Source organism: Astatotilapia calliptera, chromosome 18, assembly GCF_900246225.1.
Source record: "Astatotilapia calliptera chromosome 18, fAstCal1.2, whole genome shotgun sequence".
In the NCBI taxonomy this organism is placed as follows: Eukaryota; Metazoa; Chordata; class Actinopteri; order Cichliformes; family Cichlidae; genus Astatotilapia; species Astatotilapia calliptera.
In genome coordinates this window covers 7,921,820-7,948,567 of record NC_039319.1, presented here as the reverse complement: position 1 = coordinate 7,948,567, position 26,748 = coordinate 7,921,820, and the positions used below count along the sequence as shown (strand labels likewise).

General features: G+C 38.4%; 1 protein-coding gene across 3 annotated transcripts; it reads left to right on the top strand.

Moving 5' to 3' along the window:
* The first annotated feature begins 337 nt into the window (after positions 1-337).
* LOC113010521 (acyl-coenzyme A thioesterase 5-like) lies at positions 338-19,807 on the top strand. Of its 3 annotated transcripts, none has more exons than XM_026149617.1 (4): positions 338-597; positions 17,854-18,353; positions 18,471-18,673; positions 18,752-19,807. In XM_026149617.1, the coding sequence occupies exons 2-4, from the start codon at positions 17,897-17,899 to the stop codon at positions 19,358-19,360; spliced, it is 1,269 nt and encodes a 422-aa protein (XP_026005402.1). In that variant the 5' UTR covers positions 338-597; positions 17,854-17,896; the 3' UTR covers positions 19,361-19,807. The 3 variants fall into 3 exon arrangements, with proteins under 3 accessions (XP_026005402.1, XP_026005400.1, XP_026005401.1); XM_026149615.1 differs by lacking the exon at positions 338-597 and adding an exon at positions 17,168-17,332; XM_026149616.1 differs by lacking the exon at positions 338-597 and adding an exon at positions 17,168-17,332 and having other exon boundaries at positions 17,826-18,353.
* The last annotated feature ends 6,941 nt before the right edge of the window (positions 19,808-26,748 follow it).

The following is a 26,748-nucleotide window of genomic DNA, read 5'->3' as shown; positions in this document are numbered from 1 at the left end:
TCTTTCACGATGACACGAACACCGTGGCATTTGCAGATGGTAGAAAGTGCAGGGAGCGCAAAAAAGGCGACTGCTCACGGACTGTTATCCGCCGGGCTGTTGTTACAGGAGAAAGAAGCGGAAATGACACCGTGACATATAACAAATAACATCACCTGTTTCTGATGTTAGTTGTTTTGACTGCTTTTACATTATATTGAAATATATGTAATGTTCATGTATGCTGCAATGCAAACGGAGTGATGCAAATAAAAAACATCGACCGACAAATTACGGTGCGACTCTATAATTAGTCCGGGTTACCGGGGACTGTTATTGCCGATGAACAGGTGTCGCTATGTGACTGCAGACTAAATTGGGCTGCATTGAGTTCATTACTTTTCTTTTATCCCGCCGCCTACGCATCACTTTGAGAGTTAATATGAGATCTCTCTCTGTGAAAAAATAACTAAAAATCCCACTGACGTGTGTATAAATCTATATACGTATAATGTCCCGCTGGGCAGCAACTTAAAAAAAAAAACTTTTTTTGAAGTGTTGTGAACGCAGCGCGCTGGGGCGAATGTCCGCGTTTGCCCAAAGGAGGAAGCCAGCCAGGTACAGAAAAGAAAGAAACACTCCATACGTCATACATTAAAATACATTATCAAACTCGCGGGTCGCACTAACATTAAATTTTCATATTAAGGTGGGGGCCAAAAACTATCGTCCTGCGGGCCGCGAGTTTGAGACCCCTGGCATAGAGGATTGCACTGTTGTTAAGCGTTGTTTTGGGTGTTCTGCGTGTACACGAATAGCTTTTCATGATGTACTTTCTGGATAGCAGGAATGGTATCTGGAGCAAAGTTCACATAGCAACATTGGCTCCATTAGAGTTAACCTCTAAGTAAAATGGGACGTGCTTGCCACACTGGCAAATACTATTATACTCATTTAGTACAGGTCAAATATTACAGGTCTGCCACTGACTGAAACTGTATTTAAGTTGACATTAAATCCAAAAGGTTAAATTCAAAAGAGAGATTATTAAAAAAACATATCCAGCAGCTCTGCATTTGTTTGCAACTCAGGTTCTTATTCCAAAGGGATCAGTGGTAACTTTTTGTTTTGGTAAGCACTCCAGTCTGTCATGGCTCTCTGCACAAATGTCTTTACAAAGCTTTTCCTAACGGCTTCCTGTTGAAGCCGTTAAATCCAAAAGTCTAGGTGTATTGTTTGGGGAGTGTCTGTGTTTGATAAAACCAGTTTGATCCAGGTGAATTATGGATGAGATGACTTTCTCAATTCTGATTGTTACTGCCTTGGTTATAATTTTCATATCTGTATTAATTAGTGAGAGTGATCAATAACTACATGTGACAGTGGGATCCCTGCAAGGTTTAAGAAGAACTGTGATAGCAGCTGTGTTTAAATCACAGGGAATAATACCAGTTTGTTTTATTCCTTGGATACATTTTAAATATATTGGGCTGAGCATATCCCAGAAAAGCTTATAGAACTCAGCCGGGAAGCCATCCAGCCCTGGCACTATATTGTTTGATATAAGAAATATTACATGGTTAATTCTTTTTCTGTTAATGGAGCTTCTAGCTCTTATCTGTACATCTGTCAAATGTAGTACATTTATATTATTAATATTAAACGTACTCCTTCAGTTTATAAATATGCTTACGATCCCCAGCCAAAATATCCCTAAATTTTTCTTAACCACTTATCCAATTCACTTAACACTTACCCAATAATTAAGGGGGCTGGAGCCTATCCTGTCCGACATTTAGAGAGAGGCAGGGTACACCCCAGAAAAGCTGCCAGTCAATATTTAATTAGACAAAATAATTCCTGATATTAAAGCACAAAAAGACACAGAATCACATCTACAACCAATTTAGAGCACCATCTATCCCAAACTTCATGTTGCTTCGCTGTGGGAGGAAGATAGAGTACCTGGAGAGCACCTGTTGGAGGTTATTACTAGGTGAAATGAATATATATGTTGGGGAAAGGACATGGCCACTACCAGTAGTCCTGTGGGGGTGGTCTTTTATCTGTGATCTATTATTGAGTGTTTGTTGTGTGATCCTGGACCAGTTCTTGACCTTACCCCCTTTGTCCCAGGGCCTGTTTTATAAAAAAAATATATATATATATAAAAATATTATAACTGACCATAAAACTCAACAAAGCTAGTCACCTCAAAGTAACTTTGGCAAGAAGACGAATTAAACAGGAAGCCGGGAACAAAACCTGACATACTGGTAACTACCTCCAACAAATCCAACATGTTCTATTGAATATGTTACTAAGTAGTAAGGTGGTCATCTCTTAATACCAGAAAAGCTGCAATTTTCAAATCACTATGTGCTTTGATGATTACATAAATGTGGAAATGAGGAACAGTTTCAGACAGATGCAGCATGAGGGGAGGAGTCAAACAAAAACTTAAGGTGTGTTGAAGAAAACCTGCCAGCCATTTAGGTAGGTTTTTTTTTTTTAATCCTGGTAACTTGGTAAGCTAGCCCTCTATGTATAACACAAAACGTGGAATTTCCCTCATCTCACGATTAACAAATTCCGCATCTTTTCTTAACGTGGTTTCTGGAAAAAGCCCTGGACTCTCCAACAACTTTTTGTTTATTTTCCGGCAAGCTTCTGTTAATGCTTCTTGTAAGTACTTCTAAAATTTTCTTCTATTTCTGGTTCTGCCCTTAAATCCTGATGTTGGATACTGTGTTATAATCTTATTGTAGTCATATTGTAGTCTCATTGTAGTCAATGTGCGATTTCCCAGGGTTTTCAGCATTTATTAAACAAAAGGTTGTTATTACGGCGACCGTGGCTCAGGGGGTTGGGAAGCGTATCTGTGGTGTTGGCCAGAGGGGCCAACACCAGTAGGCGGCCTCGCTTCTGTCAGTCTGCCCCAGGGCAGCTGTGGCTGGCTACAACCGTAGCTTGCCTCCACCAGTGAGAATGCGAGAGTGAATGAATAGTGGCATTGGGTGCCTTGAAAAGCGCTACATAAATCCAATCCATCATCATTATTATTATTATCTTCAAGCAGTTTCCTTTTTTCTACATAAAAAAACACATACTGAAATTTCTTAAGGTACTGTAGACAATGAAAAACATTGAATTTTTTGTTTAACTGTTCAGTTTTAATTTAGTTGTTTTTCTATTACTTAATTACTTTGATGTAGTATGATTGCAGATAAAGCTTTAGAACTTAAGAAAATACAATTAAAAGTCTGAATTTTGTGCACGCATTCAAGAGAGTGATATTATACCCCTTTCGTCAAAAAAAGTGACAGGTTACTTCCGGAGCTCATTAATTATTCATGAGCTCCGGAAGTCCGGAAGTAGGAAGTAATTAAATTATCCCCTAATTAAATTATCCTCTAATTAAATTAGCTCCGGAAGTCCGGAAGTAGGAAGTAATTAAATAATAAAAATATGATATTCATAAAAAATATGATATTCATAAAAATATGATATTCATAAAAATATAATTGATTATTTAGAAAGTTTTTTATATATCAAATTAGCATTCTTTTATTTCTTTAAGCAATTAAAAAAATTATTTATTTTTTTATGCTCAAAAAACGCCATCTGGTGGCGGGTCAGTGTGTGTGCGCGCGCCCGCGCGCGCCCGAGGCTGTGTGTCTGGGCGCGCGGGGGCGCGCCCGTGTCTCCGGACCGTGCTCTCTCGGGCTCCGTGCTCATGTGTTTAAAAATGTATTAAACCATATTAAAATTGTTTAGTTAAACTTGTGCTTTTGTAACGTTCAGTATGGCCACAAACACATGCTGCATGCCTTGGGGGAAAACTTTATTTAGATTTATATGCATTTGTAGATTTAGAATAAAACTCATACTCAGAAAAAACAACTCGCGCGATCCCCGCAGCCCCCTTAACCTAATCCTTAGATACATAAGCAGGGAAAACTCCTTAAAAAACCCTCCGCTATTTCTCCAAAACCCTACAATAACTTGTTAGGGTACCCCCTCTATTCCCAAAACCTTATATTCGATAACAGGGAAAATCCTGAAAAAATCCTTAGTCTTTTTTCTCAAATTCAGCGCCCCGCGGCTCCCTTCATGCTCAGCCAAACAAAGCCAAAACTCCTTTTAAAAATTTCTCCGCGATTTCTCCAAAACCCCTAGAATAACTTGTTAGCTACCCCTCTATTCCCAAAAAAAAAGCGCTATAATCCAAAAACATTGGGAAAGCTCCTTACTCTTTTTTCTTCAAAAACTTGCCTCTTGCTAGCTACCTCTAAAATTCTACGCAGAGTCTAAGTTCTACCTCGCTCTTAATCGCACCGACCCGCAACAGCTTCCAGAGCATAATTTGTCCTGCTTGTTCGCTCCCCGCTCTGCTCCCTAATGCGCTGCTTACCTCGTTTGAAAATTCCCCCCTTAGACCAACTCCGCCTCACTGCGCCCCGCTGCCAATCACATAACAAATCGCACGGCTCCCTTCGCACCCCGGTTAGCCAATCGGCTCCAGGTCTGATTTTACGATCTCCCGCTGATGTTAAGACTATCTTCGAACCCCCAGAAGACCCCTGCCTTCAGCCATATCAACAACTGGAACCGCTCAGACTGCTTGCGACTTCGCATAGGGAGCGGCCGATTTCAACAGCAACTTGCGTCTCTTTCCTTATCCGCATATCATTCGGTAAGTGTTAATCTTGCTCTCTAACTACATTTTTGCATTTTCCTTTTTACCATTCTGTCAATCCTTTCATTTAAATAAATAAATAAATATCACAATGGTTTGTAACAGGTACAATACACCATCCATCCATCCATTCGCCTCCACTTATCCTTTTCTCAGGCTCGCGCAGTGCGCTGGAGCCTATCCCACGTACAATACACTTTAAAATATATATAAGCTCCACTTTTAACTCCCGTAAAAGTTTATACATTACATGTCTACATCACCTATCATGGCCTCATCGGGTATCTCATATCATCTTGTTATTGTTATGTTATGCTCCTTTGATATTTTGCTAGTTTGCGTGTTTTAAAACTCTTTTTGTTTTTCTTTATATTTTTAGACCCAGATGTGTTAACCTGATCCCTGCGAAACACCAGCTCTGCGTGGATTTTGACCGCGAGTGACCGGATGTTGTTTCCGGCCTGAGGTTGCCTGAAATGCCGTGAGGCTCGTTTGAAAGATTGCGCCCGAGACCAACTCCGCCTCCAAGGCATGCCTACCTTTAGCTGCCACCAGTGAGATATCAGAGCCGGGCTCCACATATCCAATCAGGAGCACGAGCAAGACAGCTTTTGCAGACTCTCCAGAAATATACAAGTCCTTACCAACTGCTCTGCAACCCAGTGTTTCTGGTCCCCTCACTAACATCGCTTTTTGAGATATTTTTTATGAACCACCAAAAAAGCAATTTTACCCCACAGTACAGAAGACTGGGTCTGAGGGCAGCAGCGGGGACAAATGATTGTAATGAAGCGACGGACATTTCATGGCTGGTCTTGCATAATCGTGAGTTATTATGTCATATGGTGATAAGTACATAGTTTTGCAAGAGGCATACAAGCACTGTGGAAAAAGTAATCATAAAACTGTTTTTGTGAACACCCTACGTTATGCTTTAAAAAATGTGATACATGTAATGTGATCATCAAAGAACATGATTTTTTTTAAAAAAAAAACTTTTATTCTTATGCTTTTAAAGTATGTCAGATTATCTTAAAACACTTATTTGTATGTTATAATGTTTTTCTTACACCATGTGTAATTTTTATAGACACCTTATTCATTGTATCAATGTGTAATTATGTATCTTTTGATAAATAAATAAAATATTTAATCTTGTATTTGTGTACTTTCTGGTGATTCAATAAAAAATTAGTCACATATCGCTCTGATAAACACAGATGGCTGAAAGAAATGTTTGATGGAACAAAGGAAACAAGTGTCTTGCTGCTAAACTTTTAAGTCACCATGGTTTAAATGAGAAAGTCTGTATGTAAAACATGAAAAACTCCATATCAGTGATATCTACAAAGGTGTACTCATTTCTTTGTAATGGTACTTTACTGTTCCAATGAAACAAAAAGAAAATCTCATTTTTAAAGTACATTTTTCGGCCATCCTGACCTATTTTCAGGGGCAAGAATGTTGATGTTAGACTGTGTTTTAAATCAGGTTGTGATCTTAAACTAACTATCACAGCACTGATTTCAGTTGTAATCTCAATTAGAATCCCAATTTGGCTTTTCTCCAGTCAGTGTTATGGTGAAATTTAACTTGTTCTTTTGTGTAATTGCACATGGCCCAGCAAAGGACCCCTTAGTAAACTGTACAGCATAAGTTTTCAATTCACTTTTGTCAGAAAACTTCACAGTATGAGAAGTTACAGCACAGTTTCTCCAAACGTGTGGTTCTTTTTCAGCCAGCGTGCTTTTAGAGCATCTACATTAGCTCATGTAGTAAAAGTACAATCAGTAAGTGTACTTTAACATTTGAGATTCCGAGTCACTCTTGCTTAGATCATGTGAACTATATCATGAACCTTTTTTTGTATAATGCATCAAACGTGTTCAAATCAGTTTATTTTCAATTTATTTTAACTAATCTAGAGACAAGCAACTCCTTTTTAGCTTCTGTTATGTATTTACTTCTCACACCTTAATCTAGATGTTAGTGTTCTCAGAGTTAACATGTCTCATGTTGCCATGTTGTATTTCTAATACCCAGCCTCAGTGTTCGCCCTGTTGACCCTCAAATCCAAACACCAATGATCTAGATATTCACAAAATTCATAAGGAGATTCTTAAGGTCTTAAGTTTTGTTGTTTTTATGTTTTACAAAAAGAAAACTTCACATTTTTTATATTTTTAAACGAAAGTGACATGCAAGGATATTTTTCTTTAGTGATGTTGCTTCAGCAATCTCAAATACTAATTATTCTGGGAATATTTATGGTCAAACTATGTGATTTTCCAAATGTGTGTGTGTGTGGAGTAAAATGACCTTGTTCTTATGATGTTGTCACCGTGAATCATTTAGGATTAACAACACAAATTGTATCGATAGCAGAAACAGTCTTATAACTTATAATTCTCACACGTTACCGCTAGTTTTACAAACGCAGTCTTCTTCAGCTCTGTTTATGTAGCTTTTATGAAACTGATTTTCCATAGTACAAGTAGAATTTATTTTTTCTTTGCTCTCCAGTATAAATGCAATAATTTGCAGGCTTTTTACTGAAACTCTCACAATGCAACACTCAATGCTCAGAGCTTCATATATCAACAGCTCTGAAAATATCTTCTTTTTTAAAGTAATGTAGGACAGGATCTCTCACTCTCTGTGTCTCAAAAAAACCCAACTAAACTGGCAATCACCACTAAACAAATGAAAGTAGTTTATGGCTTTTTTATCAGCTGCATTTCTTTCATTTATGTATTGATCCCATTGTTTATTGGTAATGCTTTTAGGTCACTGTTTTAGCATGTCTGCCTCACACTCCATTTAAACAGTTTAACAGATAGTGGGGTCTGGTAAGGAAGTTGGGGGGAAGCAGACAACTCCATAGGAAGAGTCTTTTTGTCTTTTCTCCACTGTAAAAGATAGCAAGGCAGTGTGAAACTTTCTTTGCGGGAAAGACAAAACTGAGAGCCATGCTAGGCTCAGTGAGAGACTCTGCTCACCCTCTGCCCCAGCGATGGCAGTCCCTCACCAAGCTCGATTTCTGTTCTTTGTCTTGATTAAAGAATGTTAGCTACCGCTCATCGCTTGTCTGCAGGCTTTATTAAATGGAAAACTTCCACAACAACCTCTAAACAGTGGTTTATGGCTTTTTGTCACCTGCAACACCATGTAACACTTGGATGTTAGATTCTTTTACCAGTCAGTGTTGTTAGCCCCAACCCCCAGGCTCCAGGTGTCTGAGCTCTAACCCTGGCTGCCAAATGTCCCCCTGAGGCCTTTGTGCCTTTTACCACCAGACTAAGTTTGTAGTCCTATCTACTAATATTATTTTATTTTTTTATTATAGCACAAGGTTCAGTTAGGTTACTACTTTGACTTCCTCAATTTGAGCACATTTCTGACCCGATACTTTATCAAGCTTTTACTCGAGTGTTTTTGACACTAGCAGCTGTACTTCTACTTAAGTGAAAATTGCCTGCAATTTTGCCACCTCAGTTGCCACTTTTCTGGAGTTTGTACACTTTTTATATTGAAACGTTCAACGTTTTACGTGTTATCCTTGATCACAGTTCTAAACAAGTTAACTTTCTTCACTTCAAAGTAACCCAAAAAAAGAAACTATATGTCCAGTTCTCTTTACTCCAAACCTGGTTTAAGGCTATGCTGTTGTTGTGATATGGCCATACAAATAATATTAAGTTTAATTAATCTTAAAAAAAAAAGGCTGCTTCATGGCTACCTGTTCAGAGAATTTGCAGACTTTTATGGAAACTGTCACAATGTAACACTCTCACTGTCAAAACAGGGTTGATCCATGTTTCTATGAACACTGATTAATATATCAACAGCTCTGAAAATCCTTTTTTTTTTTTTTTAAAGTAAAGCAGAACAGGATCTCTGTATCTCTAAAAATCCCAACAAAACTGGCAATCACCTCTAAACAAATGGAAGTAGTTTATGGATCTTTATCACCTGCAACACCATGTAACACCTAGATGTTAGACTCTTTTACCATCACATTTGCAAGGGTTTATGTGTTATCCTTGATCACAGTTCTAAATAAGTTAACTTTCTTGACATAAAAGTAGCCCAAAGAAGACAAATATATGTCCAGTTCTTTTTTACTCCAAACCTACTGATCGGAAAACATTATGTGATGCTGGAAGTTTTCATCCTATCCATCTGCAAAACAAGTTTACCTGTAAGCCAACACATTAGACGTAAGCAAATTTGTGAAATTCCTGAACAATGTGCTTTGTGGAGTAGCAGTAGTACTAGAACTAGTACTAGTAGTCCTAGTATTCTGCAGCAACCAGGCTTCAAGAGTGATCACTCTTCTGGCTTTCAAATGGTGAAAACATGTCACAGTCTTAACCGCAAATCAGAAATGTTGGTAAATTTAAAAAGGAATTTAAACGTCAGCTTTGACATAGACACAGACTTTATTAATGCCACACTCAGGAAATTCACATGTTACACATGATTTAGCTCACCTGCTAAATCCCCAGAGCAATAACCCCATCAGCACCATTAGCCTGAGTGTTGATCCTCCAGGTGAGTGAGTGGAGTTGAGTGAGTGTGTGTGTGTGTGTGTGTGTGTGTGTGTGTGTGTGTGTGTGTGTGTGTGTGTGTGTGATCAGAGGTGAAGCTGCTTTCTGCAAAGTCTCATCAACAACCAAGAAGAGTCTAAAAGCACTAAATATGAAACAGACCATTTACCATACCCAACACTGAGCTCCTGCACAGTCAGATGGAGTGAAACATAATGTCCCAGTGGTGTTCTGTTGGATTTAGCAGGTGAGCGTTGTTGCCAGTCAAAACCTTTTTGGAAACTCTTTACAAGAATCAATGTAATTATTTGTTTTACTTGAATCAAATGTATTGGTTTATATACCTGAAATAAAACTTTTTTTTGGAAACCCGTTACATCAAATAAAACTTTCTTGGAAAAGCATTGCAAGAATCAATCGAGTTATTTGTTTTACCCCATTCAAATCTATTGGTTTCATTACATCAAATTAAATAATTTTGGAAACCCGTTACATCAAATAAAACTTTCTTGGAAAAACTTTACAAGAATCAATGTAATTATTTGTTTTACTTGAATCAAATGTATTGGTTTATATACTTGAAATAAAACTTTTTTGGAAACCCTGTACATGAAGTAAAAGGTTTTTGATCTTGTAAGTTCTGGCTTTAATATTTTCAGCTGATAAAGTGAACTTCATACAAACTCTGTGTTAGAAAAATCAAACTGTGTCTCGTGCGGGTGTATTGTGACTGCTCCATCACAATGTATAATTTGACTTGTGAGGTACACACAACAAGGCCAACAAGAAAAAGTGAATTAGAGATTCATTACAAAATACAAAAAATAAAAATAAATAGTGCACAAATTTAAAACAAGCAAAACACCTATGCAAGAGTAACTACTAATGATTTACAAATACTTGTCATATACAACCAATACACTCAGAGAATTTTACCATATCAGTATAAAGCATATCAGTATAAAGGTTTATGTCTTAGATCTACGGATACAGCTAAAACACTCTGCTTGTATAATGCTGTATTCTCTCCCAGCTTATCCTTTTCTCACAACAGGGTGATTCCCAAAGTACGAGTCAATAAAACAATCACTCTAAAAACCAGAACAGAAAGATAAAGTTGCAAAATAAAAGATTAAGGATTGTGTTTTTATAGCATGTAGTAAACTATCCCATTTTTCTAACACAGAGTTTGTATGAAGTTCACTTTATCAGCTGAAAATATTAAAGCCAGAACTTACAAGATCAAAAACCTTTTACTTCATGTACAGGGTTTCCAAAAAAGTTTTATTTCAAGTATATAAACCAATACATTTGATTCAAATAAAAAAAACAATTAATTACATTGATTCTTGTAAAGTTTTTCCAAGAAAGTTTTATTTGATGTAACGGGTTTCCAAAATTATTTAATTTGATGTAATGAAACCAATAGATTTGAATGGGGTAAAACAAATAACTCGATTGATTCTTGCAATGCTTTTCCAAGAAAGTTTTATTTGATGTAACGGGTTTCCAAAAAAAAGTTTTATTTCAGGTATATAAACCAATACATTTGATTCAAGTAAAACAAATAATTACATTGATTCTTGTAAAGAGTTTCCAAAAAGGTTTTGACTGGCAACAACGCTCACCTGCTAAATCCAACAGAACACCACTGGGACATTATGTTTCACTCCATCTGACTGTGCAGGAGCTCAGTGTTGGGTATGGTAAATGGTCTGTTTCATATTTAGTGCTTTTAGACTCTTCTTGGTTGTTGATGAGACTTTGCAGAAAGCAGCTTCACCTCTGATCACACACACACACACACACACACACACACACACACACACACACACACACACACACTCAACTCCACTCACTCACCTGGAGGATCAACACTCAGGCTAATGGTGCTGATGGGGTTATTGCTCTGGGGATTTAGCAGGTGAGCTAAATCATGTGTAACATGTGAATTTCCTGAGTGTGGCATTAATAAAGTCTGTGTCTATGTCAAAGCTGACGTTTAAATTCCTTTTTAAATTTACCAACATTTCTGATTTGCGGTTAAGACTGTGACATGTTTTCACCATTTGAAAGCCAGAAGAGTGATCACTCTTGAAGCCTGGTTGCTGCAGAATACTAGGACTACTAGTACTAGTTCTAGTACTACTGCTACTCCACAAAGCACATTGTTCAGGAATTTCACAAATTTGCTTACGTCTAATGTGTTGGCTTACAGGTAAACTTGTTTTGCAGATGGATAGGATGAAAACTTCCAGCATCACATAATGTTTTCCGATCAGTAGGTTTGGAGTAAAAAAGAACTGGACATATATTTGTCTTCTTTGGGCTACTTTTATGTCAAGAAAGTTAACTTATTTAGAACTGTGATCAAGGATAACACATAAACCCTTGCAAATGTGATGGTAAAAGAGTCTAACATCTAGGTGTTACATGGTGTTGCAGGTGATAAAGATCCATAAACTACTTCCATTTGTTTAGAGGTGATTGCCAGTTTTGTTGGGATTTTTAGAGATACAGAGATCCTGTTCTGCTTTACTTTAAAAAAAAAAAAAAAGGATTTTCAGAGCTGTTGATATATTAATCAGTGTTCATAGAAACATGGATCAACCCTGTTTTGACAGTGAGAGTGTTACATTGTGACAGTTTCCATAAAAGTCTGCAAATTCTCTGAACAGGTAGCCATGAAGCAGCCTTTTTTTTTTAAGATTAATTAAACTTAATATTATTTGTATGGCCATATCACAACAACAGCATAGCCTTAAACCAGGTTTGGAGTAAAGAGAACTGGACATATAGTTTCTTTTTTTGGGTTACTTTGAAGTGAAGAAAGTTAACTTGTTTAGAACTGTGATCAAGGATAACACGTAAAACGTTGAACGTTTCAATATAAAAAGTGTACAAACTCCAGAAAAGTGGCAACTGAGGTGGCAAAATTGCAGGCAATTTTCACTTAAGTAGAAGTACAGCTGCTAGTGTCAAAAACACTCGAGTAAAAGCTTGATAAAGTATCGGGTCAGAAATGTGCTCAAATTGAGGAAGTCAAAGTAGTAACCTAACTGAACCTTGTGCTATAATAAAAAAATAAAATAATATTAGTAGATAGGACTACAAACTTAGTCTGGTGGTAAAAGGCACAAAGGCCTCAGGGGGACATTTGGCAGCCAGGGTTAGAGCTCAGACACCTGGAGCCTGGGGGTTGGGGCTAACAACACTGACTGGTAAAAGAATCTAACATCCAAGTGTTACATGGTGTTGCAGGTGACAAAAAGCCATAAACCACTGTTTAGAGGTTGTTGTGGAAGTTTTCCATTTAATAAAGCCTGCAGACAAGCGATGAGCGGTAGCTAACATTCTTTAATCAAGACAAAGAACAGAAATCGAGCTTGGTGAGGGACTGCCATCGCTGGGGCAGAGGGTGAGCAGAGTCTCTCACTGAGCCTAGCATGGCTCTCAGTTTTGTCTTTCCCGCAAAGAAAGTTTCACACTGCCTTGCTATCTTTTACAGTGGAGAAAAGACAAAAAGACTCTTCCTATGGAGTTGTCTGCTTCCCCCCAACTTCCTTACCAGACCCCACTATCTGTTAAACTGTTTAAATGGAGTGTGAGGCAGACATGCTAAAACAGTGACCTAAAAGCATTACCAATAAACAATGGGATCAATACATAAATGAAAGAAATGCAGCTGATAAAAAAGCCATAAACTACTTTCATTTGTTTAGTGGTGATTGCCAGTTTAGTTGGGTTTTTTTGAGACACAGAGAGTGAGAGATCCTGTCCTACATTACTTTAAAAAAGAAGATATTTTCAGAGCTGTTGATATATGAAGCTCTGAGCATTGAGTGTTGCATTGTGAGAGTTTCAGTAAAAAGCCTGCAAATTATTGCATTTATACTGGAGAGCAAAGAAAAAATAAATTCTACTTGTACTATGGAAAATCAGTTTCATAAAAGCTACATAAACAGAGCTGAAGAAGACTGCGTTTGTAAAACTAGCGGTAACGTGTGAGAATTATAAGTTATAAGACTGTTTCTGCTATCGATACAATTTGTGTTGTTAATCCTAAATGATTCACGGTGACAACATCATAAGAACAAGGTCATTTTACTCCACACACACACACATTTGGAAAATCACATAGTTTGACCATAAATATTCCCAGAATAATTAGTATTTGAGATTGCTGAAGCAACATCACTAAAGAAAAATATCCTTGCATGTCACTTTCGTTTAAAAATATAAAAAATGTGAAGTTTTCTTTTTGTAAAACATAAAAACAACAAAACTTAAGACCTTAAGAATCTCCTTATGAATTTTGTGAATATCTAGATCATTGGTGTTTGGATTTGAGGGTCAACAGGGCGAACACTGAGGCTGGGTATTAGAAATACAACATGGCAACATGAGACATGTTAACTCTGAGAACACTAACATCTAGATTAAGGTGTGAGAAGTAAATACATAACAGAAGCTAAAAAGGAGTTGCTTGTCTCTAGATTAGTTAAAATAAATTGAAAATAAACTGATTTGAACACGTTTGATGCATTATACAAAAAAAGGTTCATGATATAGTTCACATGATCTAAGCAAGAGTGACTCGGAATCTCAAATGTTAAAGTACACTTACTGATTGTACTTTTACTACATGAGCTAATGTAGATGCTCTAAAAGCACGCTGGCTGAAAAAGAACCACACGTTTGGAGAAACTGTGCTGTAACTTCTCATACTGTGAAGTTTTCTGACAAAAGTGAATTGAAAACTTATGCTGTACAGTTTACTAAGGGGTCCTTTGCTGGGCCATGTGCAATTACACAAAAGAACAAGTTAAATTTCACCATAACACTGACTGGAGAAAAGCCAAATTGGGATTCTAATTGAGATTACAACTGAAATCAGTGCTGTGATAGTTAGTTTAAGATCACAACCTGATTTAAAACACAGTCTAACATCAACATTCTTGCCCCTGAAAATAGGTCAGGATGGCCGAAAAATGTACTTTAAAAATGAGATTTTCTTTTTGTTTCATTGGAACAGTAAAGTACCATTACAAAGAAATGAGTACACCTTTGTAGATATCACTGATATGGAGTTTTTCATGTTTTACATACAGACTTTCTCATTTAAACCATGGTGACTTAAAAGTTTAGCAGCAAGACACTTGTTTCCTTTGTTCCATCAAACATTTCTTTCAGCCATCTGTGTTTATCAGAGCGATATGTGACTAATTTTTTATTGAATCACCAGAAAGTACACAAATACAAGATTAAATATTTTATTTATTTATCAAAAGATACATAATTACACATTGATACAATGAATAAGGTGTCTATAAAAATTACACATGGTGTAAGAAAAACATTATAACATACAAATAAGTGTTTTAAGATAATCTGACATACTTTAAAAGCATAAGAATAAAAGTTTTTTTTTTAAAAAAAATCATGTTCTTTGATGATCACATTACATGTATCACATTTTTTAAAGCATAACGTAGGGTGTTCACAAAAACAGTTTTATGATTACTTTTTCCACAGTGCTTGTATGCCTCTTGCAAAACTATGTACTTATCACCATATGACATAATAACTCACGATTATGCAAGACCAGCCATGAAATGTCCGTCGCTTCATTACAATCATTTGTCCCCGCTGCTGCCCTCAGACCCAGTCTTCTGTACTGTGGGGTAAAATTGCTTTTTTGGTGGTTCATAAAAAATATCTCAAAAAGCGATGTTAGTGAGGGGACCAGAAACACTGGGTTGCAGAGCAGTTGGTAAGGACTTGTATATTTCTGGAGAGTCTGCAAAAGCTGTCTTGCTCGTGCTCCTGATTGGATATGTGGAGCCCGGCTCTGATATCTCACTGGTGGCAGCTAAAGGTAGGCATGCCTTGGAGGCGGAGTTGGTCTCGGGCGCAATCTTTCAAACGAGCCTCACGGCATTTCAGGCAACCTCAGGCCGGAAACAACATCCGGTCACTCGCGGTCAAAATCCACGCAGAGCTGGTGTTTCGCAGGGATCAGGTTAACACATCTGGGTCTAAAAATATAAAGAAAAACAAAAAGAGTTTTAAAACACGCAAACTAGCAAAATATCAAAGGAGCATAACATAACAATAACAAGATGATATGAGATACCCGATGAGGCCATGATAGGTGATGTAGACATGTAATGTATAAACTTTTACGGGAGTTAAAAGTGGAGCTTATATATATTTTAAAGTGTATTGTACGTGGGATAGGCTCCAGCGCACTGCGCGAGCCTGAGAAAAGGATAAGTGGAGGCGAATGGATGGATGGATGGTGTATTGTACCTGTTACAAACCATTGTGATATTTATTTATTTATTTAAATGAAAGGATTGACAGAATGGTAAAAAGGAAAATGCAAAAATGTAGTTAGAGAGCAAGATTAACACTTACCGAATGATATGCGGATAAGGAAAGAGACGCAAGTTGCTGTTGAAATCGGCCGCTCCCTATGCGAAGTCGCAAGCAGTCTGAGCGGTTCCAGTTGTTGATATGGCTGAAGGCAGGGGTCTTCTGGGGGTTCGAAGATAGTCTTAACATCAGCGGGAGATCGTAAAATCAGACCTGGAGCCGATTGGCTAACCGGGGTGCGAAGGGAGCCGTGCGATTTGTTATGTGATTGGCAGCGGGGCGCAGTGAGGCGGAGTTGGTCTAAGGGGGGAATTTTCAAACGAGGTAAGCAGCGCATTAGGGAGCAGAGCGGGGAGCGAACAAGCAGGACAAATTATGCTCTGGAAGCTGTTGCGGGTCGGTGCGATTAAGAGCGAGGTAGAACTTAGACTCTGCGTAGAATTTTAGAGGTAGCTAGCAAGAGGCAAGTTTTTGAAGAAAAAAGAGTAAGGAGCTTTCCCAATGTTTTTGGATTATAGCGCTTTTTTTTTGGGAATAGAGGGGTAGCTAACAAGTTATTCTAGGGGTTTTGGAGAAATCGCGGAGAAATTTTTAAAAGGAGTTTTGGCTTTGTTTGGCTGAGCATGAAGGGAGCCGCGGGGCGCTGAATTTGAGAAAAAAGACTAAGGATTTTTTCAGGATTTTCCCTGTTATCGAATATAAGGTTTTGGGAATAGAGGGGGTACCCTAACAAGTTATTGTAGGGTTTTGGAGAAATAGCGGAGGGTTTTTTAAGGAGTTTTCCCTGCTTATGTATCTAAGGATTAGGTTAAGGGGGCTGCGGGGATCGCGCGAGTTGTTTTTTCTGAGTATGAGTTTTATTCTAAATCTACAAATGCATATAAATCTAAATAAAGTTTTCCCCCAAGGCATGCAGCATGTGTTTGTGGCCATACTGAACGTTACAAAAGCACAAGTTTAACTAAACAATTTTAATATGGTTTAATACATTTTTAAACACATGAGCACGGAGCCCGAGAGAGCACGGTCCGGAGACACGGGCGCGCCCCCGCGCGCCCAGACACACAGCCTCGGGCGCGCGCGGGCGCGCGCACACACACTGACCCGCCACCAGATGGCGTTTTTTGAGCATAAAAAAATAAATAAATTTTTTAATTGCTTAAAGAAATAAAAGACTGCTAATTTGATATATAAAAAACTTTCTAAATAATCAATTATATTTTTATGAATATCATATTTTTATGAATATCATATTTTTATGAATATCATATTTTTTATGAATATCATATTTTTATTATTTAATTACTTCCTACTTCCGGACTTCCGGAGCTAATTTAATTAGAGGATAATTTAATTAGGGGATAATTTAATTACTTCCTACTTCCGGACTTCCGGAGCTCATGAATAATTAATGAGCTCCGGAAGTAACCTGTCACTTTTTTTGACGAAAGGGGTATAATATCACTCTCTCATTCACATTTTCCAAAGCCATGCAGTGGAGAGGAAGAGAGAGAGGGGAAGGGGGGTTGGGGGGCTATAATCGGTACCGAGCAGCTCTGCGTTTGTTTGCAGTTCAGGCTCTTATTGTGAAGGGATTAGTGATAACTTCCTGTTTTGATAAGCGCTCGAGTTTGTCGTGGCTCTCTGCACACTTTTTGCTCGTTTGACAGTAGTGGTGGGAGATTTCGTGAGTGTATGCCTCCACATTTGGAGGGTTAAGCGTCAGGTAAAGCTTTTGTTTTCAGGCTTAAGTCGTATGTATAATGCTTAAATGTACTAGTTAGTGAAGCCAAAGTCTTTACGAAGCTTTTCTTGTACTCTGTCTTCCCTTGATCCTCGACAAAAGTCTAGGTGGTGAGGCTTCAGGCTTTTACAGAAATGTAAAAATATTTCCTGCTCTTTTACCCTTGGTGGGGGGAAGAAAAGATTTTTAGCTAGCGCTAATGCTTCTGTAGTTCTGTTACTGCAGGTCTGAGAGGGTTAGGGAAGTAGGAAGGAAGGCATCAAAATAAAAGCGCACAGGACCCTTGAAACTTAACAGTTCTGTTGAGCCAAACAAAGCTGGAAGACGTATATCACATCGTCGTTTAGATCCACTTTGGATGCTAGAGTTGGAGTGAAATACAATAGGACTCTTTAACTTTACCACAAGGCCAGTGTGTACTCTAAAAGGCTAAAGTTCACAGCACCTCTTAGAGTAATAAAAATAACGTGTGCAGTAGCACTATTTTGTTTATTTTTCTATAGGGCAAAGTCTAAACGTGTAACTTAAAGGAAAGTTGCTGAAGACATGGCTTCCCAAGTCAGGCTGAGGCTGCTCCCGAGTGCCAGGTGTCTGTTTGATGAGCCTATTCAGGTGAAGGTGGCCGGGCTGAGGTCGAGGCAGGTGGTCTCCCTGAGAGCCAGCTCAACCGACGACAAGGGAACTGTGTTCAGCTCTGCGGCCACCTACAGAGCCAATGGCAACGGGGAGATTGACTTGAAGAGAGACCCCTCACTCAGTGGGAGCTACGTTGGGGTTGAACCGATGGGTCTGCTTTGGTCAATGACACCGCACTCTTTGCATAAAAGACTTCAGAAGATAAATGCCCTTAATCCATCCATGGTAAAGTTCTCAGTGCACGAGGAGGCAGGTGAGGGCCGGATTCTGGCAGAGGCGACTAATGAGAGGATTCTAATGGGAGATGGGGTCATTCGGGTCCCCATCAAAGAGGGGAACATTCGAGGAGTCCTGTTTACTCCTCCAGGTTTGTCAGCATCATTTAGGAAAAAAAGTACATACTTGAAAATGTCCTAGTTACAGTTACTCATAATTTTAGCTCCATACAAAAATATGCTTGCTTTGCATGTATGTTTCATTCCAGGCAGGGGTCCCTTCCCAGCTGTGTTAGATTTGTACACTTTTGGTGGAGGTCTGTCAGAGAAAAGAGCCTCTCTGTTGGCCAGCAGAGGATTTTTGGTTCTGACTGTTGCCCTGTATGGCCACGATGACCTGCCTAAAAACATTAAGGAGATCCACCTGGATTATTTGGAAGAAGCTGTCGAGTTTCTAAAAAAACTAACTAAGGTGAGTTAATTTATTCTGGAAGACTCATAGTTGTTGAAGACAACTTTGATGGCTGTTCATTGACATGTTTTTCCACAGGGTTCCAGTAAAAAAGTTGGTGTAATATCCCTTTCCAAAAGTGGAGATCTTGCCTTATCAGTTGCTTCTTACCTACCAGATATTGAGGCCACAGTGTGGATCAATGGCTGCTCTGCCAATGTAGCTTTGCCTCTCTACTATAAGAAAAGACAAATACATTCTGCATTAATGTTTGATTTAAAGAAAGTGATTCCCACTGAGTCAGGGGCCTTCAACACCAAATACGTTTTAAACAATCCTCTGGCGGAGGAGAACAAGGGCAGCCTGATTCCCATTGAACGAGCCAAAGGACATTTCCTCTTTGTGGCCTCTGAGGATGACCTTAACTGGGACAGCAAGGCTTACGTGGATGAGATGGTGGAGAGACTGAAGCGTCACGGGAAGGAGAAGTTTGAGAGTGTGTCATACCCTGGAGCTGGACACTACTTAGAGCCACCTTATGGACCCTACTGCCCTTCCAGCTTCCATGGGGTTTTAGGCAAGCCAGTCTTGTGGGGAGGTGAGCCCAAGTCCCACGCAGCAGCTGAGGTCCACATGTGGAAGAAGATCCAAGATTTCCTCAGAAATCATCTGAGCTCTGATGCTGCACAGAATAGGGCCAAGTTATAGTTTCAAACTAGACAATGAATAACAAAAATTAAAGTCACGACTGCCATAAAACTGTGATAATCATGTCTGACCTGTTAAATGTGTTGATTAATGATTCACTATTTTAAACATTTAAAGTCTGTAATTTATCACAACAGGTAGAACGGGATCCTCCTTACCCTCAAGGTATAGCTATAATTTTGTGTTAATACTCCATAGTGTCATGTAAATGCTTGTAAGTTTTCTGTTTTCATCATTAAAGTTGGTAAAATTTGAAAAAGGTTTATTTGTATAAAACTTAAAAAGCGTATCCTGAATTCTTGACACGATGTAGATTCAGTCCTTCTGTCACACTGAGGTACTTTGATGTTGTGAGACGATCCAGTTGTCACAGGGTGATGTTGCTGCAGACTTTGTCTCATGTCTATTAAAATATCTATTAAAATTAAAGTTACTTTTGCTGCTGGACACTCTAAAGTCAACTTATTAATTCATCAAAACCAAAAAGACAAGACGTATTGACTGCCGTTTAACTCTAGAATAAATGTTCTTAAGTGTTGATTTCTGATGTATTATTTAATGTAATGAAAGATTGTGATTTATCATAAACTGGCATCTGTGGCTCACAAATTACCTTGAGGCATACTGACACATCCCATCTTCACACAGCAAACTAGACAGACTGGTGCCTATTACCTTACAAGCTAATGTTAACTGAATTTTGTTTTTCCTTAAAATTGTTGTTGCAACTGTTACAATAGACGTGTATTCAAAGGCAACGAATTTGGTCTTGTGTTTGTTGTTCATGGTTTCTCAATGAACTCCCAAACCAGTGGAACACGCCTGTGTCTCTCTTAGTCCTTGTTCTACCAGACGACCCTCCAGAAAAGGAAGTTCTGCTAATAGGGGATTGTGAACTTGGTGTTTCCTCTTTAATATTACGCAGTCTTTGCCTCCCATTATAAGATAGTTTGGGATGAACTATTGTGAAATGGTACTATATGAATGAAACAAGTGAGCCTGTCAGTCTTCACTACTGCCACAAGATGGCAGTATAAGCCTCTAAATAAACAGTCGTGCTCTGGCTAGTGCTCCCACACAGAAAGAAACAGAATCACATCTACAACGAATTTAGAGCACCATCTATCCCAACCTGCATGGTGCTGGACTGTGGGAGGAAGACCGAGTGTTGGAGATTACTGTTAAGTGAACAGAGTTTTGGGAAACATTACACTAAAGTCTTGAAAAAATATAATAACTCACCATAAAACTCAACCAAACTAATCACCTCAAAGCAACTTTGGCAGAGCGGAAGAGGAATTTAAACAAGAAATGGGAAGCGGGGAACAAAACCTGACGTACTAGTAACTACCTCAACCTCATTTTTCACCTCTGAGATGGGAGATAACATGCTTGCTACAGTGCAGGGAGTTCATGAAGACTGCAGAACCTTCATCTGCCTGTTTGATTTATTAAGCAGCATTGTTGAAAAGCTCCTTCTCTATCTCTCCTGTTCTTTGTGTTTCTGTATCTGACTGCTCCCTTTCTGTCATTTCAGCTCAGTGGAGCTCACGTCAGCTTCTGGCCTTTGAAAGGCATTATACCTGCACTAAGGGATGTATGTTCTGTGGGAACTTGAGATTGACTTTATGCTTCTGTGTTTATGAGTAAATGATGATTAATTCATTTGTGTATAGCCATTCAAATTTAAACTGCATGCAGATACCAGCAGATACCAGAACTGTAACTGAGATGTTAAAAGTATTTCACAAGTACAAGGTATAAAACATACAGGCTTTAGAGACAAGCAGAATAGGTGATCAGAGAAGTTAAGGCTGGGTTCTGAACACTATCCAATGTCCACTTGACATTAACTTGCTGTTGTTAATGGTGAGCTGTTTGTTGTGGCCCATTGTGGAGCCAAAACAGACAGGAGGCAGGTCATGATGCTCCAAAAGACTTTATCAGGGGTGAAGTTTTCAGGACTCCGTGAAACCTCACTGAATACTAGAGTTAACTCAAAACAACCCATAAAAACTGCTGGGGTTGAATTCTTTGCTGAATAATTGTATTGTTTTGGTGCTATTTAAAGAAGATTTAATCAAACTAAATGGAACTAAATAACATAAGATTTGAAGAGGTTAATCCTACTCTAGTCCAACATTTGTACTTTTGTTTATGTCACATTAAAAAACATTGAATTTGGAAAACATTTCCATTTCTGCAAAATCAGTTACACCTAAAAAATCTCACTGAATTAATTGAAGGTGATTTAAAGGATCTGGAGCAAGCTGGGGTATTTTACCTGGATATTAATACCCCTGGTTTTTGGCCTCTAACAATAACTTTTTGGGATTTTCCCTGTTTTTTTTCCCTCTCACTCACTCTCTCTCAGTCCTTCTGTCCCTTTCATTCTTCTGTGATGCTTCCTTGTGGGTCCACCTGTGGATGGAGTTTCCTTATCCTGTAGTTTCTCTCTCATCATCTAATCGCTTGTGGTATTTAATGAAGGACTGGAGCTGCTGCTCTCCCTTGGATTGTTGTTAACATCATGTTGGTAATTTGTGACGCTGAGAATTCAGTGAATAGTTTAAAAGATCGGCTTATAAAGTTCAAAGTTTCATTGACACAAACAAGCTTTCGGTCAGATTAGCAGCTGATTTCTTTCTTCAAGAAGTCCCCCGTACAGTAACAATTACAAATAATACTGTCTGTTTCAGGTGTTCACCTTTTTCTTCCAACTGATTAAAAAACAGTAAGAACGAGAATGGTTTTGGGCCAAGCTGCTGATCTGGTGAACATTACAAGCCTGCCATGTCTGCACTGTGTATTATTAGGCCATGTTCATGTAGTCTGCACCGTGTAATTATCTCAGCAGGCTGCTGACAAGAGGAGCCAAGATCTCTGTCCCATGTGGTGCAGATGTATTTATTTTTAAGACTGTGTTGTATCTTTAGGACTTTAGTAACAAAGGACAGAGACAAAGACTGTTTTAAAGTCAGTTGAAGAAAACTTGAAAGCCAAAATTCTTCTTAGACTATTCTTACACTTTGCTCAATAATGCATCACATGACATCAGCTCCCCTTACTTCACTATTTCATGCTGCTAGCTGCAAGCTTCTTTTTATTTATTTAGTCCATCTGGAAGCCATAATGAGATATTATCCAGTGTTTGAACCGTTTCAAAGTGTTGATTGCACTTTAAAAGCACATTTACTGGGTTTACAATAATGAAATCACTCAAATTTTTTGAGAAAGAGCTACAAATTTGAACCTAGAGGAAATGTGTGAAATAATTTGAAAGGTCCACTCTGTTTCTAAACATAATGGTAAATGGTCTGTATTTGTATAGTGCTTTACTTAGTCCCTATGGACCCCAAAGCACTTTACACTACATTCAGTCATCCACCCATTCACACACACATTCACACACTGGTGATGGCAAGCTACATTGTAGCCACAGCTGCCCTGGGGCGCACTGACAGAGGCGAGGCTGCCGGACACAGGCGCCACCGGGCCCTCTGACCACCACCAGTAGGCAACGGGTGAAGTGTCTTCCCAAGGACACAACGACCAAGACTGTCGGAGCCGGGGCTCAAACCGGCAACCTTCCGATTACAAGACGAACTCTTGAGCCACGATCGCACCCTACATTATGTTATTAATAAATCTTATTGATTGTAGCTGTAAGAGGTCAGTAAATAATTTTTTTATATATATATATCTGTAGCACATGTCTCATACTATAATTTTTTTATGAAACTGGCAAAACAATCAAAAACCACAATCTGAGAGCTGCCTTGCTCTTGGAGCTTTCACGGGAAACTAAATCCTAGCAATAGTGATTGCGATTTGATTAACTGCAATGACTGGTGTAGAAAATTCCTTAGTTCTTGTACACTTTTTGTGTAGTTCTTGATTTTATCAACACACAAAGGAAAAAGTTGGTCTCCAAAGTCAAACAACTTTTGATTTACGCAAGAGCGCTTTTCTTTAGTCTTTGTCTCATTCCTTGCACAGTGCATCCAAAACAAGCAGAGCCACCATATCATCTCCTTTTAATTCATCTAAAAAGGACACGAGGAAACAGTGATTGTAGAAACATTTATTCAAATCCCTCTGCGGCCCTTGTGTTTGGCAGTGGTCCTCGGGCTCTTGCCAACATGCAGACAGCGAACGTGTTGGCCTGCTTTTGAAAACAGATGATCAAAGATTTCCACGTTTCTGGTAAAAGTATAACAATTACATGTTTATCCCACACATTTTGTGCTTTACATTGTTCCCAGTGAGGCCTGAATAGGCATAGACATCATGTCAGATTCTGTGTTGCAACACTACTGCATGGAAATCTGTATTTTCATAGTTTTTAGGAAAAAAAATACATTTAATGTTTGGTATATGATACCGTACCGTGTATATTTATGTAGATTTAAAAAAAAAAAAAGCCCCCTGGCTTAACAGTGCAGTGGTTACACTGCATCAAGAGGGAGCAATAGGTTAACATCATGGGTGTTACTATTTCTGTTTTGAGAGTAATGCCTCCTGCAGGATTTGAAAAACTCTGTAAAACAATAGATAACTAATGAAAAGCTGAGATGTTCTATTAGGAATTTTCTGAGAGGCTTAAATGGGCTTTTTATTGTTAGTGTGTTCAAAACCATTATGAAATCCACTTGACTTTTTTTTGGTTGCTCAAACAAAAGTAAATGAAGTCATCAAACAAAGGAAAAGAACAAACTAACACTACTCAATCAAAACTTAAAACAATACACATTTAGTGTTGCACTTGCACAAGCTTGAGCAACAACCTAAAGCTTTTTTCTTTTATTTTTGTGCCATAATTGTGGTTTAAGATGGAGTACAATTAAAAAAGCCATCTAAAAGGAGCTTTTAACATCATCTGTACACATGTAGAATTTAAAGACTTGCATATTTGCTTGTGCATATACTGTGCAGCAGTGGTGCTGCACATCATCATTGCAGAGATCAGTCATGATGTGACCCAAATATCTAACTTTAGGCACCACATTTAAAACCTAAAGCTTCCTGAGTGTCAAGCAGAGTGGACCAGTGATTTGTACTGAATATCAAAGCAACAAGGTTCTGAGTCTCAACCCAGTTTGTGTGTGCATGTTCTTTGCCTTTCTGGCTTCTTTGGACAGCCCAAAAACATGCATGCAATTAGGTTAATTAGTCATGCTAAATTGACTGTAGGTGTGAATGTGAGTGTGAATGGATGTGTTGCCCTGTGAGAGATTGGCAACCTGTCCATGGTGGAACCCAGCTTTCCCTATGACAGGTGGCATAGGCTCCCCCCGCCCCCTGTGACCCGGAATTAGGTAAGTGGAAGTAAATGAATGGATAGATTTCCCAAACAGAATGGATGAAAGATTTGTTTCCAATCCTTTGTAGTTAAGCAATCAATACTAAACTCTTTTTAGCGTTGATGTAATAAATAATAAACTTGAATTAAAACATGTTATTTCACTCTATCACTCATACTTAAAAATAACAATGAAAAACAAACAAACAGAAAAACAGCCTGGTGTAAGCAGTGCGTTAGCAAGAGGATGTAGTTATCACCCAATGCTTCCAAGCTTGGTAAGCAAACTATATCAATACAATATATTGGTGTAACAAACTAAATACTTGAACATCACACACTAGAATTGGAGCACAAAGTTCTTGGACTAGCTGATGATTTGCATTTTTAAATAATACAAAACTTACCCAGTTACGTGGCTGAGAGGTCAATTTCGGTGAGGCCCACTAAAACAGTACTGACCTAGTTTCCACGCACCTGTCACTAAATGTGGCACACAATTTAAATGGGTAAGTTATATAAAATTCCACCCTGCATGAAGCTGTTACAAGTAGAAAATTAGCCATAGATACAAAAAACGGCTTTGGTCCAAGCTGTAAACAAGTGTATTCCTACTGCTGAGAGTTACTCACTTCTTTGGATATAGCCTCAGGTGCCCGTTAAAAGAATGGCAGTTTTTGGCATACTTTTCAGCCTCAGAGCACAAAAATCAGTTTATGTAAAGTTTACATCTACATCAGTATGAATTCAGCTTAAAGCCTTTTCATTTAGCTTGATATAGTGATTGAACTATAACTAGATTCTAGACCCTCACTTTCACCTTGTCAGTACATTTTTGCTGTTGTTATGATTATTTACATACTCCCACCGTCCATCTGTCACATCACAAGTAAAATAAATTAATGGGACATAAAGGCTTTTAGATGATTGTAAGTAACAGATCAGCAGAGTGAAGCTTTATTTCACATTCAGATGTTAGTGCAGAAATGATCATGGATTACAAATTAGTAAAAGTGTTCAAATGTCTGGAGGTTTAGGTTGACCTTTTATGCAGTTTTGTGCTTTTCTTCCATGTCTTATTGCCATAAACTGTAACATTTGGTGGAATGATGTGATAACTTTATCTGCATAAATTCTGTGCAAGAAAAATTGCAAACTACATTCAAATAAAACTGTTTGTGTGGACAAGATAACAAAAATCTGGTGACAGTTAAGAGAGAAAAGCTCAAGGGGAGAGAGAATACAGGGTTTATGTCATATAATGAAGCTGAATAATCAGCTGTTTTGAATTTGTGTTGTTAAATAAATTTGGAAAGGGATAAAAATCCTCAGGGGCAGTAAGATACCAGAATCCTTGCTTTTCACTTATTTTGGCAGCTTTTGTGTTGCGAGTCAGTCACGAGCGTCTCACCTGTACAGTGAGGAGCTTCTCTGGAGTACATCTCCTATAAAAAATTAAACAGGACTTTTCTGAATAAGCAGACAGTGACTTAAGATGAATTTTTAAATGGATTACGAAGTGCGCCCCAGGGTGGCTGTGGCTACGATGTAGTTTGCCATTACCGGTGTGTGAATGTGAATGGGTGGATGACTGGTTGTGTAAAGCGCTTTGGGGTCCTTAGGGACTAGTAAAGCGCTATACAAATACAGGCCATTTACTATTTTAATGGAAACATACATTTCCAGAAAAATGTTGATATATTTTTTTTCTTTGCTAATTTGAAAAATCTCTTGAGTCCTTGAATCTATATACAGCTGTCATGGTCTCGGTGTCTTAAGAGCTCATTTTGTCAAATGATCTATGTTCTCGCTGTGACCCTGGATTACATAAGCAGAAGAAGATGGATGGATTCATGTTGTGTCACATTTCCTGTTTTATTTTGGTAATGGATATGTAATGTGTTTTGTGTTGAGCTAACTTCCCCCGTCTCATTATACTGTATCTATATTGTCTTCATGTTGTCTCAGTCTCCCCTTGTTTATTGTTGTGTTGTCCCTCTGTGACATATGCATGGTTTGCATATGCAGGACTCTAAAGATATCCCCATGCCTAGATTAGAAGCTGGTGTTTTACACAGACAGTATG

Excerpts from the sequence above, each read along its gene's own strand:
- LOC113010521 (XM_026149617.1), top strand. The coding sequence starts at position 17,897 with ATGGCTTCCCAAGTCAGGCTGAGGCTGCTCCCGAGTGCCAGGTGTCTG. Across the intron at positions 18,354-18,470 it reads AGTCCTGTTTACTCCTCCAG|GCAGGGGTCCCTTCCCAGCT; the intron begins GTTTGTCAGCAT and ends GTTTCATTCCAG. Across the intron at positions 18,674-18,751 it reads TTCTAAAAAAACTAACTAAG|GGTTCCAGTAAAAAAGTTGG; the intron begins GTGAGTTAATTT and ends GTTTTTCCACAG.